This window comes from Protopterus annectens, chromosome 7.part1, assembly GCF_019279795.1.
Source record: "Protopterus annectens isolate FY-2018-M chromosome 7.part1, PAN1.0, whole genome shotgun sequence".
In the NCBI taxonomy this organism is placed as follows: domain Eukaryota; kingdom Metazoa; phylum Chordata; order Ceratodontiformes; family Protopteridae; genus Protopterus; species Protopterus annectens.
The window spans coordinates 146705223-146723396 of record NC_056740.1 but is presented as its reverse complement, the minus strand read 5'-3'; the positions used below and the strand labels follow the sequence as shown (position 1 = coordinate 146723396).

Sequence of the window (18174 nt, the reverse complement as noted above, 5' to 3'; positions counted from 1 at the left end):
AATGTCTGTGGGTTCGGCGTATTTTTTGTCATTTTGGACGAATTCTGAGCATATCTGGGAATTCCCACCCAGGTTCTTAACATAACTAAAGAGAGCCTTGTGATTATCCTTAGTGTCCTGTGCAATTTTTCTCTCTAGGCTGGCCTTAGACGATTTTATGAGTACCCGTAGTTTTTTGCTAATACTGATCAGAGTTCCCTTTTTGGGATTTTGCTCTATCATGTAGTAGCTTCCTCCTTCTATTGTATAGTTTGTTTATGGCTGGGTCCACAAGACAGGACGTCTGCCTTTGGAGGATTGGGTCTTGGTTTTATTTGGGATTGCATGATCCATGCATTCCTGAAGGTGTTCATAGAATGCATTTATAAAGGATTCTGCGGTCTGGGCCGTATTTTCCACAGGCCCGGGGGCTTTGAAGGATTCCACCTCAGTTTTGAGGAGTGTGAAATTTGCTTTAGAGAAGTTTTTCACTGTGGTTTTCTGGGCAGGGGGTGGGGTCGGAATGTGAATATCCAGTGAGATTAGTTTATGGTCTGATCTTACCAGTGAGGGATACACTTCTGGTCTGGAGCATAGAGTCCCCATGTTGGTGATGATCAGGTCCAGTATGTTTTCCCCTCTTCTGGGAGTGGTAACAAGTTGTTCCATAGCATTTAGGTTTATAAATTCTAGGAACCTTTGGGCTAGGGTGTTGGAGCTAGAGTAATGCTCCCAGTCTATGTTTGGGTAGTTGAAGTCACCCAATATAATGGTGTTTGGAGAGACCTTCATATTTTCCATGTTCTCAGGAAGGCTGAGTGGGGTTCCTGGGTTTGGGAGGGTGGTCTGTAGCAGGCTATAAACTGGAAGGCAGTTTTACCCACTGTTAGTTGCACATGGATAGTCTCTGATGCTTCGTGCTGTGCCACCAACCTGGAGGTGTGGGTATCTTTGACGAATATTGATACTCCCTCTCCTTTTGTGGTTTGGTCCAAGTTTTGGGGCCGAAAATCATGGTATGAGGTATAACCTGGTAGTGTTGTGGTGCTCTCGGGAGCCTTGAACCAGGTTTCTGTTACTGCACAGATATCGATGTCCTCCATGCTAAGGAGAGTTTCAAGTGCGTGCATCTTGAGGTTTAGACTTCTGGCGTTGAGTAGCATTACTCTTAGTTTCTTATCCCTTGTGATACCTATGGAGGTGGGTTTGTCTTTTGAGCCTTGCCTAAAAAAGGCACTATGGGGGTAGCAAGAGCCTTTGCCAATATCTGAAAGCCCAAGGGTGACAGGTGCAAGCCGTCCCTAGCGAAGCATCGTGGCTTGTCGAGCATGTCATCTCAGGCTGACAGGCATTGGATCCCCTTTGAATGACACCAATACTTAAGCCAATTGTTGAAATTGATCATCTTGTCTTCATATTGTGGCATCATTCTTGGTGAGGGTAAGATGCTACTCAAGGTCAGGCTCATACTGGCCTGGGCTACATGCTCATAGAGCTCCTCTATGTCTCTTTTCATGTAGTCCAGGGAGGTACGTCTCAGGTCATTCACACCAGCATGGACAATGACTGAGTCATATTTGTACTCACCTTGGAGTGACCTGAGTGCTTGTGTTATGTGGCAGATCCTAGCGCCTGACAGGCAGCTCACCGTGACCTTCTCCTTGTTCAGCCTGGTGAGTGGGACGTCAGTGTGCCTGACGATAGAGTCACTTATTACAAGTGTATCAGGTGTGTTATTTAGCCTTAAGGGCTGTGACTGTTTGGCACACTGGCTTTGTGAGCTATGTATTGCACGTGTTTTGTTTTTGGGTAGCGGTTGCTTGGGTGCCTGCTTTGGAGGTCTCTGCTGCTTAGGCAGATTTTTATTTAGAGCCTCCGAGTATGTTTTTGTGTGTTTATGTGTTTGGTTTGCTGTCGTGGTAGGTCTATGTGAGACTGGAATTGTAGTGAGTGTGGTTTCCTTCTCCTCCTGACTGGTTACGCCAGTACTGAGTTGAGAGAGCTTAGCCTCCAGTTTGGCTATATGGTTGCATCTCTCACATGTGTTGGAATTTGTTGGGAGGAGGATAGGGTTGTCTGTGTACATGAGACAGTTGTAACATTGCCTCAAGATTCCCAGATTCACCAGCTGGACCGGAGAGGAGATTGACAACTGACCTTTGGACATGCTAGAATAGTATTGGGAATTCCTTTATAATTGAAAAAAGAGCCAATGGGGAACAAGGTACTCAAGGGGAGTTTGTGAGGGTGTAGTGCTTTTAATTTTTTAGTGCTGACTTATATAATTGCTTTAGTGAGCAAGTGCCAGGTAACTTAAATGCAATGTGTTACAGGTAACTTAAATGCAAAAATGACAAACAGTAACTTTCTTTCAAGTGAAACAAGGAAATAAGTACAGTAAGCAATGCAGATATCACTAGGGATCCACAGAAGCGCTGAAAAGCTGTGTTTTAGGTGGAATTAGCGTTTCAGGGAAATAAGCAAACAACAAGCATATAAACAAAGCTAGATTCAGCAGGCCTGGATCTAGTCTATGCTACAGCAAACAAGGTGTACCAATTTCAGTAAGAAATAGTGCAAATATGCAGGCACTATAAGCCTTTAACCAGAAATTCCCAGCTCAGAAGGGCAGAGTCCAGCCTCTCCTCCCACAAGAGTGCAGACCACGAACCTTCTTAATGTAAAATAACTGGCCTGCAGCCCAAGTGCTTAAACCAGAACTAATACACTTTTAGAATAACAGACACTGAGCCCTCAATCAGCAGTTCCCTACTTAGAAGGATTTAAGCTACCTGACTATTCATGCCATTGATATATATATATATATATATATATATATATATATATATATATATACACAAAGTTTCTACTTGCTTTTATTTGATTCTGTACTCATCTGACTTTGGATGTTGACTGGAAGAAAAGTGAATACCTTAACTGTTGAATAATTTGTGGAAAAGGATTTTAACTAGTGGGTCAGTGGTGCTCAGGATTTAGTGGTAAGACTGACCATGTTTAGAAGATCATGTTATGCCAAAGGCAGCTCCACTGGCAAAGTGGAGTAAAAAAGCCAAGACTGTTGCACTAGCAGCATGGGAAGTACCAGAGCTGGCTTGGGGAAAGGCAGGAAAAAAAACTGTTCGCTCACCTACCTAAGACGAAAGGGTCAGAGAAATGGTCGACTGGGAGGACTGCAACAACCACAATTTCACTTGCTGTGGAAACGAACAGAAAATATTGCCTTCCACAGTGTATGATGACACCGCTCACAGCACCAAACTTACAATTCCCTAGGGAATGAATGGAATAATGGACTGTCATCCTAGGGAATGGAGAGGTTTATAGGGCCACAGAGTGGAGCTAAATGGTCAATGTGGGACTAAGGACCCAATAACATTTATAATCAAGTTATTCACTTGTATTGGTCAAGCTAAGAATGCCAAAGTAATTATGATTACTTTATTATACTGTGGGACATTGCATGAATTAGAGTGGAAGGATAGGTGGCAACTGAAATTTAAATTACAAGGCTAAGAATTTAGATGGGAAGTTTCTAAGGAAAACATATATGCTTGAAATAGTGAAGGTAGAAAGGACAGGGAGTAAGAAATCTGGGGTAATTACTACTTGCCCAAATCACGTAATACAGTGTACAAGTGCAGCGGCAAACACCAGTGAGATGATTAACTATATAATGAACTTGTCATACTAATATCATCATCCCAATGTGCAGGACTATTAATGTGATATCTGCATACAATATCATCTTCCCTATGTGCAGGACTATTAATGTGATATCTGCATACTGATATCATCATCCCAATGTGCATGGCTATTAATGTGATATCTGCATACTGGTATCATCATACCAATGTGCATGGCTATTAATGTGATATCTGCATACTGATATCATCATCCCAATGTGCATGGCTATTAATGTGATATCTGCATACTGGTATCATCATACCAATGTGCAGGACTATTAATGTGATATCTGCATACTGATATCATCATCCCAATGTGCAGGACTATTAATGTGATATCTGCATACTGATATCATCATCCCAATGTGCAGGACTATTAATGTGATATCTGAAATACTGATATCATCATCCCAATGTGCAGGACTATTAATGTGACATCTGCATACTGACTCAAGTTTGGGTGGCTGTATAAAGAGGATGATGATGCCATGAAACACAATGGTAGTCTTTGTATAAAATAAATTGGGGGGGGCAAAAATGGCAGAAGAAACAGTAGGAGAGTGTTAGAAGCAGAGAAACTACATAGAAGCTAGATGATGTAATAAAAAAGTCTCTATAAACCACAGGTCATCTTATCAGATCCTGAATGTACCTCCTATTATATCAAGTACTCAGCTCTTTTAAGGCAGCAGGTCATATGCCAGTATCAATGCAATTCCTTGGGCCAGTAACCTTCCTCTCTCAAAGGAAGGTAGTGTCAAGCTGAAAAAGCCAATGCCATGTGTATTTAAACTTATTAGAAACACTAACCATCCAACCCAATACCATATTCATGGGTGACTTTACTTATCCCACTATTAACTGGGAAACCTATATGACGACAAATGGTTTACCATGATAAGGTGGAATGCACTAACATCAAATGTGCATTCAACCGAAAAATAACATCTAAACCTAAAACATCAAAAGAGAGTAATGTCGAAAATAGTTTGCATGATAAAGTGCATTCCATGTCAACATTCCCTTCTTCCAGACACAGCATTTAGCTCACCTCTACTCTACCCCCCTACTTAAATATACCAAATCTGAGATTGCGCTACAGTGAGGAAATGGGCTACTTTCCTGTTCCAAATTGAAGCACGACCTGCCTCCACAGTCTCTGTACGTCACTTTTCCAACTAACCTCTTAACTCTCGACTAACCTCATTTGACTGCTTGTCATTCGATTTCCTGCCCCTTAGGAACTGTGACTTTGCACATCAGCCATTCGAAGTCCTGCAGTTCAGGTAAGTGATATCAACACATGACAAACAAACATGCACAGAGATTCCTGGATTTTGTAAACACAAACTCCCTGGACTAGATAGTCAATGCACAACCAAGGGTGCAACCATACTGGATCTGGTCCTCACTAATATGGGAGACTGCTGCACACCCCCTACTATAATGCCTTCACTGGTGAGGTCAGACCACAAAATGGTCTCCTTTGAAGTATAAATAAAACCTGGACCCCCAGCTAAACCTGGAATATTCAGGAACTATTCTAAAGCTAATCTTCTCCTATTTTATATATATATATATATATATATATATATATATATATATATATATATATATATAAACACTGAGAACACTGCTGCCTATGCAGAACTGTTCTCAGAAACCCTGTACAAGCATGTTAATAGCTGCATAGAGGCAGCTGTACCCACCAGGAAGAAGTACAGAACTAACTCAAAAAACAAGCCACCCTGGTGGTATCACAAAATCAACAGGCTGTATAACAGAAGGAAGAAAATCATGGCAAAAATTAGGAGGTGCAGCACCCAGCAGGATAAAAGCACTCTCATCAAACTAAATGAACATCTCAGAGGACAAAATCTACCAAAGCCGAATTTGAGGTACGTTTGGCATCCCAGGCCAAGGATAACCACAAAGGATTCTTTAGCTATGTCCATAACCTCAAAGGCAATCCACAATTGTGTGCAGAGCACACTGTAAATAGAGCCACCTTTACTGAGTCAGAAGATACAGCAAACCTCCAGGCTAATACATTCAGATCCAACGTCACCCCTCCCTCCCTCTTAACCATCCCTCAAGAAATATCAACAAATATAACTCCCCCTACTATCAACTAGGGAACAGGTCCTTAATGCTCTCTCTAAGACCAAGAACTCTGCATCATTGGGCTCAGACAATATCCCAGGATGCCTTCTAAACAGCATTAAACATGACATATTAGGGTCTCTGGAAATAGAAGTTATGTCCTTACCATAACGTTCCATGTGGAGTGTTCATCTCGCCTTTGTTCTTACACCTGGGTTCGGAGCCGATCCTCGGCTCCGTGTCGGCCGCTTGACAAAGCTCTGCATCGAGAAGAAGCTCGAGACCAACCTAACTCCCACAATCCCCCTCTGCCTTTACCTCAGATCTAGTTTTCAAGCAAACCAGCAGAGAACAGAAGAGAGCATAACACTTTCATACCAACAACAAACACGTATTTACATAGTACAACTGTTCAAGGCAGAAGCCGGAGAACAAACCAGGCACCTAAATTGGACGTTCTTCCTGAGGGAGGGAGGGTGGGAATGTAAGAACAAAGGCGAGATGAACACTCCACATGGAACGTTATGGTAAGGACATAACTTCTATATGTGAGAGTGTTCAATCTCGCCGTTTGTTCTTACACCTGGGTAGCGTCCCTAGCTCCGTGTTCCCGAGGAACTCAAGGGAGAACGTTCCTGAGCACAGTGGAACCAAAGGTTGCCCTGTCCCTAGAAATCCTATCCACTTTGTAATGAGAAATGAAGGTATGTGGTTTAGACCAAGTAGCAGCCGCACAAATAGTGTCTAACGGTAGGCGAGCTGCATGAGCCAGGGATGTAGAGACTGATCTTGTAGAGTGCCCTTTGGGCTTGACGGGTAAAGTTTGCTCAGAGGCAGTGTAGACAAAAATAATAGTCAGTAAGCCATTTAGACAAGTTTCGTTTTGTAACCGCCATACCCATCCTGTTGTCTGAGAAGGCCACAAAGAGCTGGTCTGTTTTCCTGTGATCCTTTGTTCTGTCCAAGTAAAATCTGAGTTGTCTATGAACGTCTAACTTGTGTAACATATATTCCAATTTATTGGAGTGATTCTTGAAAAATGTGGGCAATTCAATGGACTGATTAATATTATTAACAGAGCAGACTTTGGGAAGAAAGGATGGATTAGTGCGAAGAGAAACTCTGTCAGGGTGAAAAATCAAATAAGGATGTTGAACTGAAAGAGCCTGAAGCTCCGATACCCACCTGGCCGATGTGATAGCCACTAGAAAAAGGGTCTTCCATGACAAAAACTTCAAAGGACAGGAAGAGGCTGGTTCAAAAGGTGGTAGCATCAGCTGAGACAAAAAAAGGTTCAAGTTCCAAGGTGAAGTAGGAGTTCTAACTGGAGGTCTAATGTGGAAAGATCCTTTTAGAAAAGCCTTACAAAGCCTGTGAGCCATAATAGGAGCCCCACTTTCTCCCACATGAAAGTTTGATATGGCAGCTAATTGCACTCTCAAAGTGGCAGGAGAAGCTCCTTGGTGGAACAATTCCGTCAAAAACTCCAAGACCTTATTCAGAGGAGCTACTAAGGGATCCAGTTGTTGTGTAGTTGCCCAGTGTACAAAACGCTTCCATTTACTGGTGTAAGTCCTCGTAGTGGATGCTTTATGAGAAGCCACCAGGATATTTTGAACTGCAGGAGATAGAAGATCAGACCTGGCTAAGAAGGGAAGCGGAGCAGCCAAGCTGCTAGTTTGAGGGAGAGAAGCGACGGGTGGAGAGCCCCTGACGAATGGGTCAGCAGATCCGGCTCTGGGTCCAGGATCCAGGGTTCCCGCATTTGGTGTGCTAGAAGAAAGGGAAACCATATTTGACGAGGCCAGAATGGGGCAATGAGGATAATTGTCCTTTGCAGGTTGCTGGCTTTCTGTAGAAATTTCGAAATCAGGGGAACAGGAGGAAAAGCGTACAGGAGACCCGGGGGCCAATCGTGAACCAGAGCGTCCCTTGGGACTTCCCCTGGAGGGGGTAATAGGGCAAAATAGCTCCTGCAGTTGGCGTTCATTGGAGATGCAAACAGATCGCAGGAAGGCTGGCCCCACTTGTGAAAAATCTCCTTCGCAACTGAATGTTTGAGGGACCACTCGTGAGGTAACAGGATGGCTCTGCTCAACCTGTCCGCTATGACGTTGGATAACCCTGGGATGTGCGTTGCTATCAGAAAGCGACCCGTGGACTCCGCCCATTGCCAGATTCTCATGGCCTCTCTGCATAGTTGGTAAGACTTGGTTCCCCCTTGTTTGTTTATGTACCAGACTACAGACATGTTGTCCGTCTGGACTGCAATTGTCCCTAGAGGAAGAAGGGGAGCAAAGTGTTGCAATGCTAGGAACACTGCCCTCAACTCCAGAACATTGATATGCAGATTGTATTCCAAATTGGTCCATTCGCCTTGGACTGTCTGTCCCTGAAAGATGCCCCCCCACCCTATCAGGGAAGCGTCCATGGTCACTGTTGCTGTTGGAGTGGGTAGCACAAAGGGTCTTCCGTTGGAGAGATTGCAAGTTCGAAGCCACCAAGCCAGGTGCGACTTGCATATGTTTGTGATGTAGATCTCGTGTGTCAGGGGTAGCTTTTGGAATGACCACTGTGCAAACAGAAGCCATTGAAGAACTCTCATATGCAGTCTTCCCAAAGGTATGGCAATGAGAGAAGCTGCCATGAGGCCCAAAACCTTCAGAACCAGTTTCGCTGGGGACTTTCTGGAAGAGAGAAGAAGAGATATATGATTTTGCAGGGATGCTATCCTTTCTGGGGGAAGCCTTAGAAATAAGCACTGTGTATCCAATTCTGCTCCTATGAATGAGATATGCTGTGATGGCTGTAGTAAGGACTTTTCGAAATTTACGGAAATTCCGAGATGAACACAAAGCTGTAGTGTTTAATCCCTGGCCTGAATCAGTCGATGCTCGGTGGTGGCAGAAAGGAGCCAGTCGTCCAGATACGGAAACACCTGGAATCCGAGGCGTCTCAAGTGAGACGCTACCACTGCCATACATTTGGTGAAGACCCTGGGGGCTGAGGTCAGACCAAAGGGCAGGGCTCGAAACTGAAAGTGACTGGCTCCGAGCCGGAAGCGCAAGTGATCCCTGGACACCCTGGCCATTTTGATTTGGTAGTATGCGTCCTTTAGATCTATTGAGCACATCCAGTCGTCCTTCTTTAAGAATGGAAGGATCGATTGAAGCATGACCATCCGGAATTTTTCTTTCTTGATAAAGGTATTGAGTTTGCTTAGGTCCAGAATTGGCCTCCAGTCCCCTGTCTTCTTTGGAACTAAAAAGAACCTTGAGTAAGTTCCGAATCCTCTTTGGTCTGCTGGGACTGGTTGGATGACTCTTTTTCCTAGCAGCTTTGAAATTTCTGTAGCTGCAGGGCACATCTGGAAGTCTTTTCTGTGGAATTGGGGGCAATAGAAAGGGAATTTTGTAGCCTCTGGTAACAACGCTTTTTACCCAATTGTCTGATGTAAGATTTTGCCAGGCCTGTGGGTACAAAGCTAAGCGACCCCCGACTGCCTCCAGAGCAGGACAGTCGGGCCTCCTCTCAGGAGTGCTGAAAAGGTTTCCCAGGGAGTGTATCCCTGTCACCTTGTTTTTGCGGACCCCCTCTGCCGCCAGGGCGATGTCTTCCACCTCTACCCCCTCCTCTGCCTCTGGAGGGGGTATCACCCTGTGCGCCCGGAAAAGAACCCTGGGGTTTTCGAAACCACATCTTTCCACCTCATTGCCCCTTGGGGTACGGTCTGGATAGGGTGGAAAAACAGACTCTGACAGCAGACAGAGTCTTTCTCTCTTGCTCACACCGGGTAAGGGTCTCCTTTACTTTAGGGCCAAAGAGAGTGGCACCATCAAATGGGGCGTTAGTAAAGGAAGACTTGAAGGCTTCCGCAAATTAACATAAGCGCATCCAGGACTGCCTACGAAGAGCAATCGCTGAAGCTGCTGCCCTACTCGATCCTTCGGCTGCGTATGAGATCAGCCTCATGGATGAGTTAACAATAGAAGTAAGGGTGTTGAGATGTGCTGTAACCTTCTCCGAGACAGCAGCATCTGTAGTACCCTGGAGGGTATCTCCCAACTGTTTGAGTAGATCCCTCTGTAGCCGTGTAAAGTGGGTCAAATAGTTCAGGGATCACATAGAAAAAGCCGCTGAACTAAAAATGCGCTTCCCATATCTGTCCATAGTCCTAGAATCTCTATTAGGCGGATGGACAGATGAGGAAGATTCCGACATCTCCTTTTTCGTGGCTGCTGCCACCACCATAGTGTCCACTGGCACTCCCTTTGTCAGATAAGCCTTATCTTGGGGGGCAGTAATAAATTTGTTAGGCTTCCTAGGGACTGGTTCCACCATGTCAGGTGTCTCCCACGCCCTTCGAGCAATCAGCTCCATTAACTCATCGAAGGGCGGAGTGACCCAGGAGGAGGAAGGGCGAGCACCGAATGCCTTCAGCAAGACTGACTCATCCTCAGAAGGGGGAAGGGATTGCCAATCACCTCTCTGCTTTAGGATCTCCAGGATGTCAGAAAAGGAGACATCCTCCGAGGGTGACTTTGGGGACCCCTCCGACTCATTTAAGTCAGTGTCCGATGTCAATGATTCTTGTGGAGAATCTAAGTGTCTCCTCTTACACAATCTTTTCCTCAGAACTTCCTCAGGGGGGCATCCGAAGAAGCCTCCGAGGAAGAGGGGGCACCCTCTAGGGGTGGCTGAGACACTGGTGCTCGACGCTTGGACGTAGCCGTGTGTGCAGAGGAGGATAACGGCCCTTTATGGGAAGGAGAAGCTGTATCTGCTGAAGTGGTTGTCTGAACAGACAACACCTTCCTCATGAGTTCGAAAGCCCCCAGGTCCCGAGTCGAGGTATCCCCCGGTTCCGAAGAAGTCGGAGGAATCCCCGAGACAGGTACCGAAGGCATCGAACCCGAGGACGGAGCCGAGTCGATCCGAGCCGAGGCCCCGAGAGGGAGTGTCGGAACCGAAACATCAGTCCGACTCTCAGTCCCGGAACCAAGGATGGATCTTCGGCTCCGAGACTCCAGTACTGGATCCGACGGAGTCGAGGTGAATGGTACCGACCGAGAAAGGGACGGCTCTGGAACCGAGGGCTCCATAATCAGCAGGTCAGCCTCTCCCGGCTCCGAAGACTGAATAGGCCTCGGAGGAGGAACAGGTGGAGATAAGGGAAGGCCTTCGAGTCTCGACACCAGCTGGGAGGAGACCGAGATGAGCTTGGACAAGGCCGTATTCTCCATCAATTTCTGCACCACGTGGTCCACATCGGTGTCGGAGAGGGGCCTGGAAGAACGTGTCGAAGGAATCAAAGACGGAGCCGACCTCAAAAGTGCAGGAGGAGGAAGCTCCGTCACCGGTTCCAAGACTCGAGGCTCGGTAACTGACAACAGTTCAACATTCGACCCCGAAGTCTGTGGAACCGGTGATCGAACTTTGAATGACGAGCTCGGAGCCGATGACTTGGGCTCCGACGTCTTCGATTCCTTCGAGGATTTAGATGCCTGGTCTGATGCATCCAGAGCCTCTTGGAAAGTAGGTTTTAGAAGACCCCTATCCATAAGTTTCCTGCGCCTATCTGTCATGACCCTTCCACTGAATGAATGACAGATAGAGCAGTCTTCCTGCAGATGGAGAGGGCCAAGACAGTAGACGCAAGAACTATGATTGTCTGTGACAGACATCTTCTGTCCACATTGACAACGTTTAAAGCCAGATTTAGCTTTTTCTGACATGGTAATAAATCCAGAAAACAGTGTACAATCCTGTAATTAATGTCAAATCCAGAGAATAAGTCAAAGCCAGTAAATAGTCAAATCCTGAAACCTAAGTCACATCCAGTAGTCAAATCCAGTTAAGGGTGGGGTAGGCCCCAAGGGAACTCAAAAGTATATAAAAGTATATAAAACTTATATACGGAACCGAGAAACCCTCGATACACTACTCACACATACAAACACTCAATCTGAAATATTTGAATACAAAAAACTAATGAAAGAATTATAAAAAATAATCAATCTTAGCTTTCAGGTGGTCCGAGCTCATCAAAATGATGCGATCTTTGCAGCGGCAAACTAGATCTGAGGTAAAGGCAGAGGGGGATTGTGGGAGTTAGGTTGGTCTCGAGCTTCTTCTCGATGCAGAGCTTTGTCAAGCGGCCGACACGGAGCCGAGGATCGGCTCCGAACCCAGGTGTAAGAACAAACGGCGAGATTGAACACTCTCACATTTACTATTTAACCTAGCCTCCAAACAGGCTTCTTGCCTCATGAACAGAGAAAGGCAACAGTCATCCCTCTTCACAAAGGTGAGCCATCTACAGACACTGGAAACTACAGACTCATAAGTCTCACTAGTCTTATATGGAAAGACATGGAAAGAATTATCAAGGAGATGATCAATAGAGATATAGTAAACCGCCAGACACTGGACCCAACCCAGTTTGGTTTCATCAAGGGCAGATCACACCTACTTAGCCTGGTGGACTTCTTTGAGAAGGTCACCAAAGCAATGGATGAGGACAAAATCATTCACAATGCCTAGCATAACCAGGTCAAGGCATTTGAGACAATACCCCACTCGGGCATTGTTGACAAACTGAAGAGGTTAGGTACAAACCCGTATGTCACCCGGTGGATAGCCAACTGGCTCACAGACAGGACTCAGGAAGTTAGAATTGGGGAATCCACCTCTATAAAGAGGCCAGTCACAAGTGGAGTCCCTCAAGGATCAGTCCTTGGACTGCTCCTTTTGACATTTACTTTTCAGAAGTCACGGCCAATGTCAGTGGACTCTGGCTGACTCAATTGGCAAGTGATTGCAAATTAGGAGCTGTCATTGAATCTCACACTGACACAAATGTTCTACAGGAGGGGCTGACATAGACAAACAACTGGTGTCAGAGCTATGGACTAAAATTAAATGCCAAAAAATGCATAATAGTATCCTTTGGGAAGTCATCCATTCCTGGTAACTATCATATTGACAATACACCCCTTAGAGTTGACCCAGTAGTCAGGGACTTAGGAACACTCATAGATAGTAATCTAGCCTTTGACCATCATATGTCTAAAGTGATGAGGAAATCATTCTATGTTGTGCAACTTATAAACAAAGGTATGGCATTTAACTTCAAGAAAGTCATTGTTCCACTGTATTCGGCATTCAACAGACCTATCATTGAGTACAATGCCCCCTTTGGTATGTACCTAACCAGGCATATCCAACAATTTCAACTTTGCCAGAGGTTCCTCACTAAAAAAATACAGGGTGTAAGCAAAGTGTCCTATGCAGACTACCTCAATGCTCTATCCTTGTATTCTGTCTCCTACAGGCTTTTGAGAGGAGATCTATGCCTGGCATACAGGGCATTGTCACAGCCCACTTTGATGGACTTCCTGCATATCCACAAAACAGACAGCACCAGAATTACCCATTCTAAAGACTTAAACCTTGGCTGTGACACACACAGGACCTGCTGGCAAGATAGGTATATATCCGAGAGACTACCGCATCTATGGAACAGGCTCCCCGTCCATGTGAAGCAGAGTTCCTCCCTAACCCAATTCAAGTGCAACTTGGACAACTGGATACGAAACTGGAAATTCATCCCTTGTTTGGCACTTATATCTCTAATGGACATAGGTAACCTGTAAATGGTTCATCTCCCAAGTCCTTGCTTACACTTATCAAGGTTATCAGAACTTGTCAGAGATTTGGGATGCATGGCTAGGCTTACAAAGACCCTTGTGGTTGTTAGCCTAGTAAACACCTATGAACCTATTTGTTCCATAGCTATCACCCTATTTTGCAGCATTAGATCTTTTCATTTAAGATTCAATGTGAATTCCATACTCAGGTGTTATGAATATAAATGCAGGCACAAAAATACACTAGTTCTAGAAAACAAATATATATATATATATATTTTTTTTTTTTTCTCTCCCCCCTCCACCTCCCCATCTCCTGACACCTCTCACCAATCCCATCCTCACACTCCAGTCACATCTTCATACAAACACCTAACTATTTACTCACTACATATTCAAAGCCTAACCAATAAAATCAGTGAGCTGTACTCCTGGATAGCCCATATCACCCCTCACATTCTTTCCTTATCTGAAACTTGGCTCAAGTCACACACCACTAACAGTGAAATACTCCCTCCTGGCTATAATATCTGCCACTCGGACAGATTCCCCCGTATCCATCCTCTATTCAGACAGCCTAAATCTCTCAGTCACCATCCCTATTCCTGACTTCCACCCTGCTGAAATTATCATCATAAACTGCCAGATAAATCTTCATAAGAAACTAGCTATCACTTCCATCTATATTCCCCCTGGAAATAATTTACCCATCCTAGAAAATATCATATCCTGTTTTTCCAGAACATACCTTATGAAACTCTCATCCTTGGAGATGTCAGTATAGACTGGTCCAAACTCACAACTAACTCTCCACAATTCAGTATCAACCTACATGGTTTCCATAAGCTAATAACATCCCCCACACACCTCTCTAAAAACCCATCATCCAGCTCCACCATTGACTGGATTCTAACTAACTCCCCCCACCACTACCATAGTCCCACTACCCTGCCAGATGCCCTAAGTGATCATCTCCCCACCTCTGTCTTAAGATACTCCACCCAACTGCCCAAATCCCACCTTTACAAAGACTGTTGTAAACTAACTTTAATACCCCCCTATTCAACTCCATACTATCTAGTACTGACTGGTCCATCCTTAAGCAAATCCCTCTCGATGACGCAATCAGTAAGTTAAATGACATTTTCCTGAATACCCACAACTCCCTTCCTCCCTCCAAGAAAATTAGAATAAAATCTAATTATGCTCCCTGGCTTTCCAAGGACACTAGGTATCTTATGCAGAAAAGAGACAATTCTTGGAATGCCTGGGTTAAAACAAAGGAACTTCCCCTGCTACAAAATTACAGATAACTATGGAACCTTGTTAAAAAACAAATTAATAAAGAAAAAAGGCCTATTATACCTCTGCACAACTCAACAGCAAATCCACCCCTCGTAAGTTTTGGTCTACTCTTAACAAAATCCTTTCTCCAGGCTGTCCTCCCAACCCCTTCCGTTATCTTAATAAATCTCCTCAGGAAACCACAACCATCCTCAATAAACACTTTATTGAAACAATCCAATACTCACACTATCCAAATTCCTCAACCCCTCCCAACCTACTCAACAATAACCTTTTTTCCTTTCATTCTGTTTCCACTTTCTACATTAAATGTCTTCTTTTGAAGTTCAAACCCTGCTCCCCCCCACTCATTATGTACCTCCTACCTTCCTCAAACTTGCTGCAGAATCTACAGGCTATCCTGTATCTATTCCTATCAACAGATCAATTAAATAAGCTACTGTCCCTTCCCTATGGAAATCTTTTTTCACTATCCCCCTGAATAAAGGAGGTAACTCAACTGACCCATCTAACTACTGATCCATCACCATCCTATCCCCCCTCTCCAAGACACTCAAAAAATGCATTCACTCACAGCTACTCAACTACCTCCTCCAGCATAACCTTCTCACTTCCACTCAACATGGTTTCCAGCACAACTACTGCCCTGCTATCCTTCACCCACACTATTGCCCGCCGAGGCCTGAAATAATCTACTCATATCCTGTCTCTTCCTTGATATTTCCAAAGCTTTCAACACAGTCTCTCACTCCTTACTGTTATCTTAACTTGCTAATCTCAACCTATCAGCTACCTCCCTCACCTGGTTCCCAAGCTACCTGTCCAGTAGGCAGCAATCTGTCAGATGGCTCTCTACCTACTGTCCCTTCTTACCAGTTCCAACTGGAGTATCACAAGGATCCATCTTGGGTCCCCAGCTATTCAACATCTTTACTAATGAACTTTATACATCTTGTAAATAATCCTCCTTAATCCAATACACAGACAACTCATCGCTCATTTCCATCTCCAGCAATATCTCCAAACTTCATACCCTAACCCAACACACCTGTCTATCCACTGAAAAATGGCTAACAACCTACTCATCCTTAACCCTAAAAAGACCAAACTCTTACTCTTTCTCCCCCATTCTCTTTCTCACCAAAATCCACCTTTACTATTACATCCTCCAACAATACAATCATTAATCCTGAAACCCACACAAAGCTCCAAGGTGTCATCACTGATGATGAATTAAATTCAACCTGCACATACTTCAATGCATAAAAAAACACATCAGAAACTAGGTTTGCTATACAGCAACAAAGCATTTCTAACTTCTACTGCTAGACTCTCTCTAGCACAGGCACTGATCCTCCCCTCCCTCACTTATGCTGCCCCTGTTCTAACCAACATTCAGGCCATAACCTTTAACAAACATACCATAAAATATCTAGGTTTATTAGAAATTATCCATACAACTCACACCACTTCCTGGCCCTAAACTCTCTCCAATGGCTTCAACTCCCCCAACAACTCCTTCTATCACAGTTTCTAATGTTACACGCTATTCTATACAAACCTTCCTCCTGCCCAGCTCTCTCATCCATAGTCTCTATCTATACCCCATATCGGACCCTCTGCACCTCTAACCAGCAACTCCTGGATATCTACTAACCCAAGAAAATCATAGGCAAACTTCTATACAAATGCTCTGTAGCCCAAGCTTGGAACAAACTGCCCCTACACATATGTTCCATCACCCACCCATCACAATTTAAAAAAAGAACTCAAACTTCATCTACTTGACAACAAACCTTGCCCCTGTTATGACCCAACATAACCCACCTTTCCCCTGTATATGTATCTAATATGATCTACCTCCAATTCACCTAGTAACCCACAAGGTGGCCACTTGCTACACAAAATCAACAATACTGAAGAAATTAAAATCTTATATAAATCTATATTTATCCTGTAAATAATCCTATGTGTATATCACTATGTGCATACTTTTTACTTTGTATCTTAGGCTTGTATTTTCAAATTGCTTTAATTCATTGACTGTGATTTTTTTTTGTTTTTCACACACTATAAATTGTTTGTAACTGGAGTTTTTCTTCTCGGGTCTGCACTGAAAATGAGCCACAAGCCCAGTTGGACCAACCCGGTTAACAAATGTCAATAAATAAATAACGAATATATATATATATATATATATATATATATATATATATATATATATATATTTTTTTTTTTGGGGGGGGGTGCAAGAAATGTTTGACTATGCTGTACAACTAGTTATTAAAAAGATTACAATGCAACACAAAGACATTATTAAACTGAACACTGGTTTAGGATTATCCAGAAAACCATGAGATCACTGAAATAAATCACATTGGTAGATATTGCTAGGCAGGCACAGTATTCATTACACTGACAAACTACTTACGCCATTTGCAACATCCCAGCTCAGCATCATTTTAGCCCGTTTTTCAGCTTCTTCAGATCCATCCAAAACCATTCCAAATCCACCATTTATCACTTCACCCCTGAAAAGTAGCAAAGAGATTATAATCCACAATGATTAATGCAACAAATGCACACATCTAAATATAAAGTGAGCTAAAAATAAACCTGCTGGAAAAAAGGAAAAGAATTAAAAGTGCTCCTGATAGTTTCCTGAATGTTTTCTTCATAAATTCATACTATTAGTTTAGATAAAATACTACATATACCTCATATGGGGGGGGGGGGGGGTCAGATTTGTTGTTATCCCGTAATAGTGTTTGTCAGCATGATGTTTCTACTGTGGCAATAGATTCCCCTTCTGCCTTCACCAGGTTCTCTGGCAAAAGACATCCAAAAATTCAGGTTAGCTGCAAAACTATATAAAAACTACTGGGCATCACTACTTATTCCGTGTACCCTAATAAAATAATATAGTACACACTAAACCTTGTACTAGTCACACAGATAGAACACAGATGACATCTTAAGTGGTGAATGCTTTCAGGATTAAGCATTCATTGGAATGCAGTGTAGACACTAAATTACACAATGCACCATCAAAATCTAAGAATACTCAGGGGACCATGGGCAGTGTGGTGGCTCAGTACATTTTTGTTTTATAGTTGTAGGGATCAAACCTGACTTCCAGTCACTGTTTCTATGGAATATGCACATTGTCAGTGTGTCTGAATGGGTTTCCTCTGGGCACCCCACTTTTCTCCCACTTCACAAAACATACCAGTTTACTAGCTACTCATATTTATTCATATATACCAAATTTAACATTGCTTATGTGACTTATGGGTGAAAAGAGTACAAGAGTCATATGTCAATTTACATTAAGTGAGTCAAAGTCGGCAGGAGAGGACTGATTTTTATCTCTGTGAGCTTGGGTTACTAGTGGAAAGCTTATTGTGTGCTTAACTGTGTTTGTATACAAGCCA

General features: G+C 43.7%; 1 protein-coding gene across 1 annotated transcript in view; it reads right to left on the bottom strand.

Moving 5' to 3' along the window:
* Positions 1-18174, bottom strand: part of UROC1 (urocanate hydratase 1) — a 1269467-nt gene that overhangs the window by 13050 nt on the left and 1238243 nt on the right. The window contains exon 20 of the mRNA XM_044078604.1: positions 17172-17271. Within this exon, the coding sequence (XP_043934539.1) occupies positions 17172-17271 (100 nt within the window). The remainder of the gene's footprint in view (positions 1-17171; positions 17272-18174) is intronic.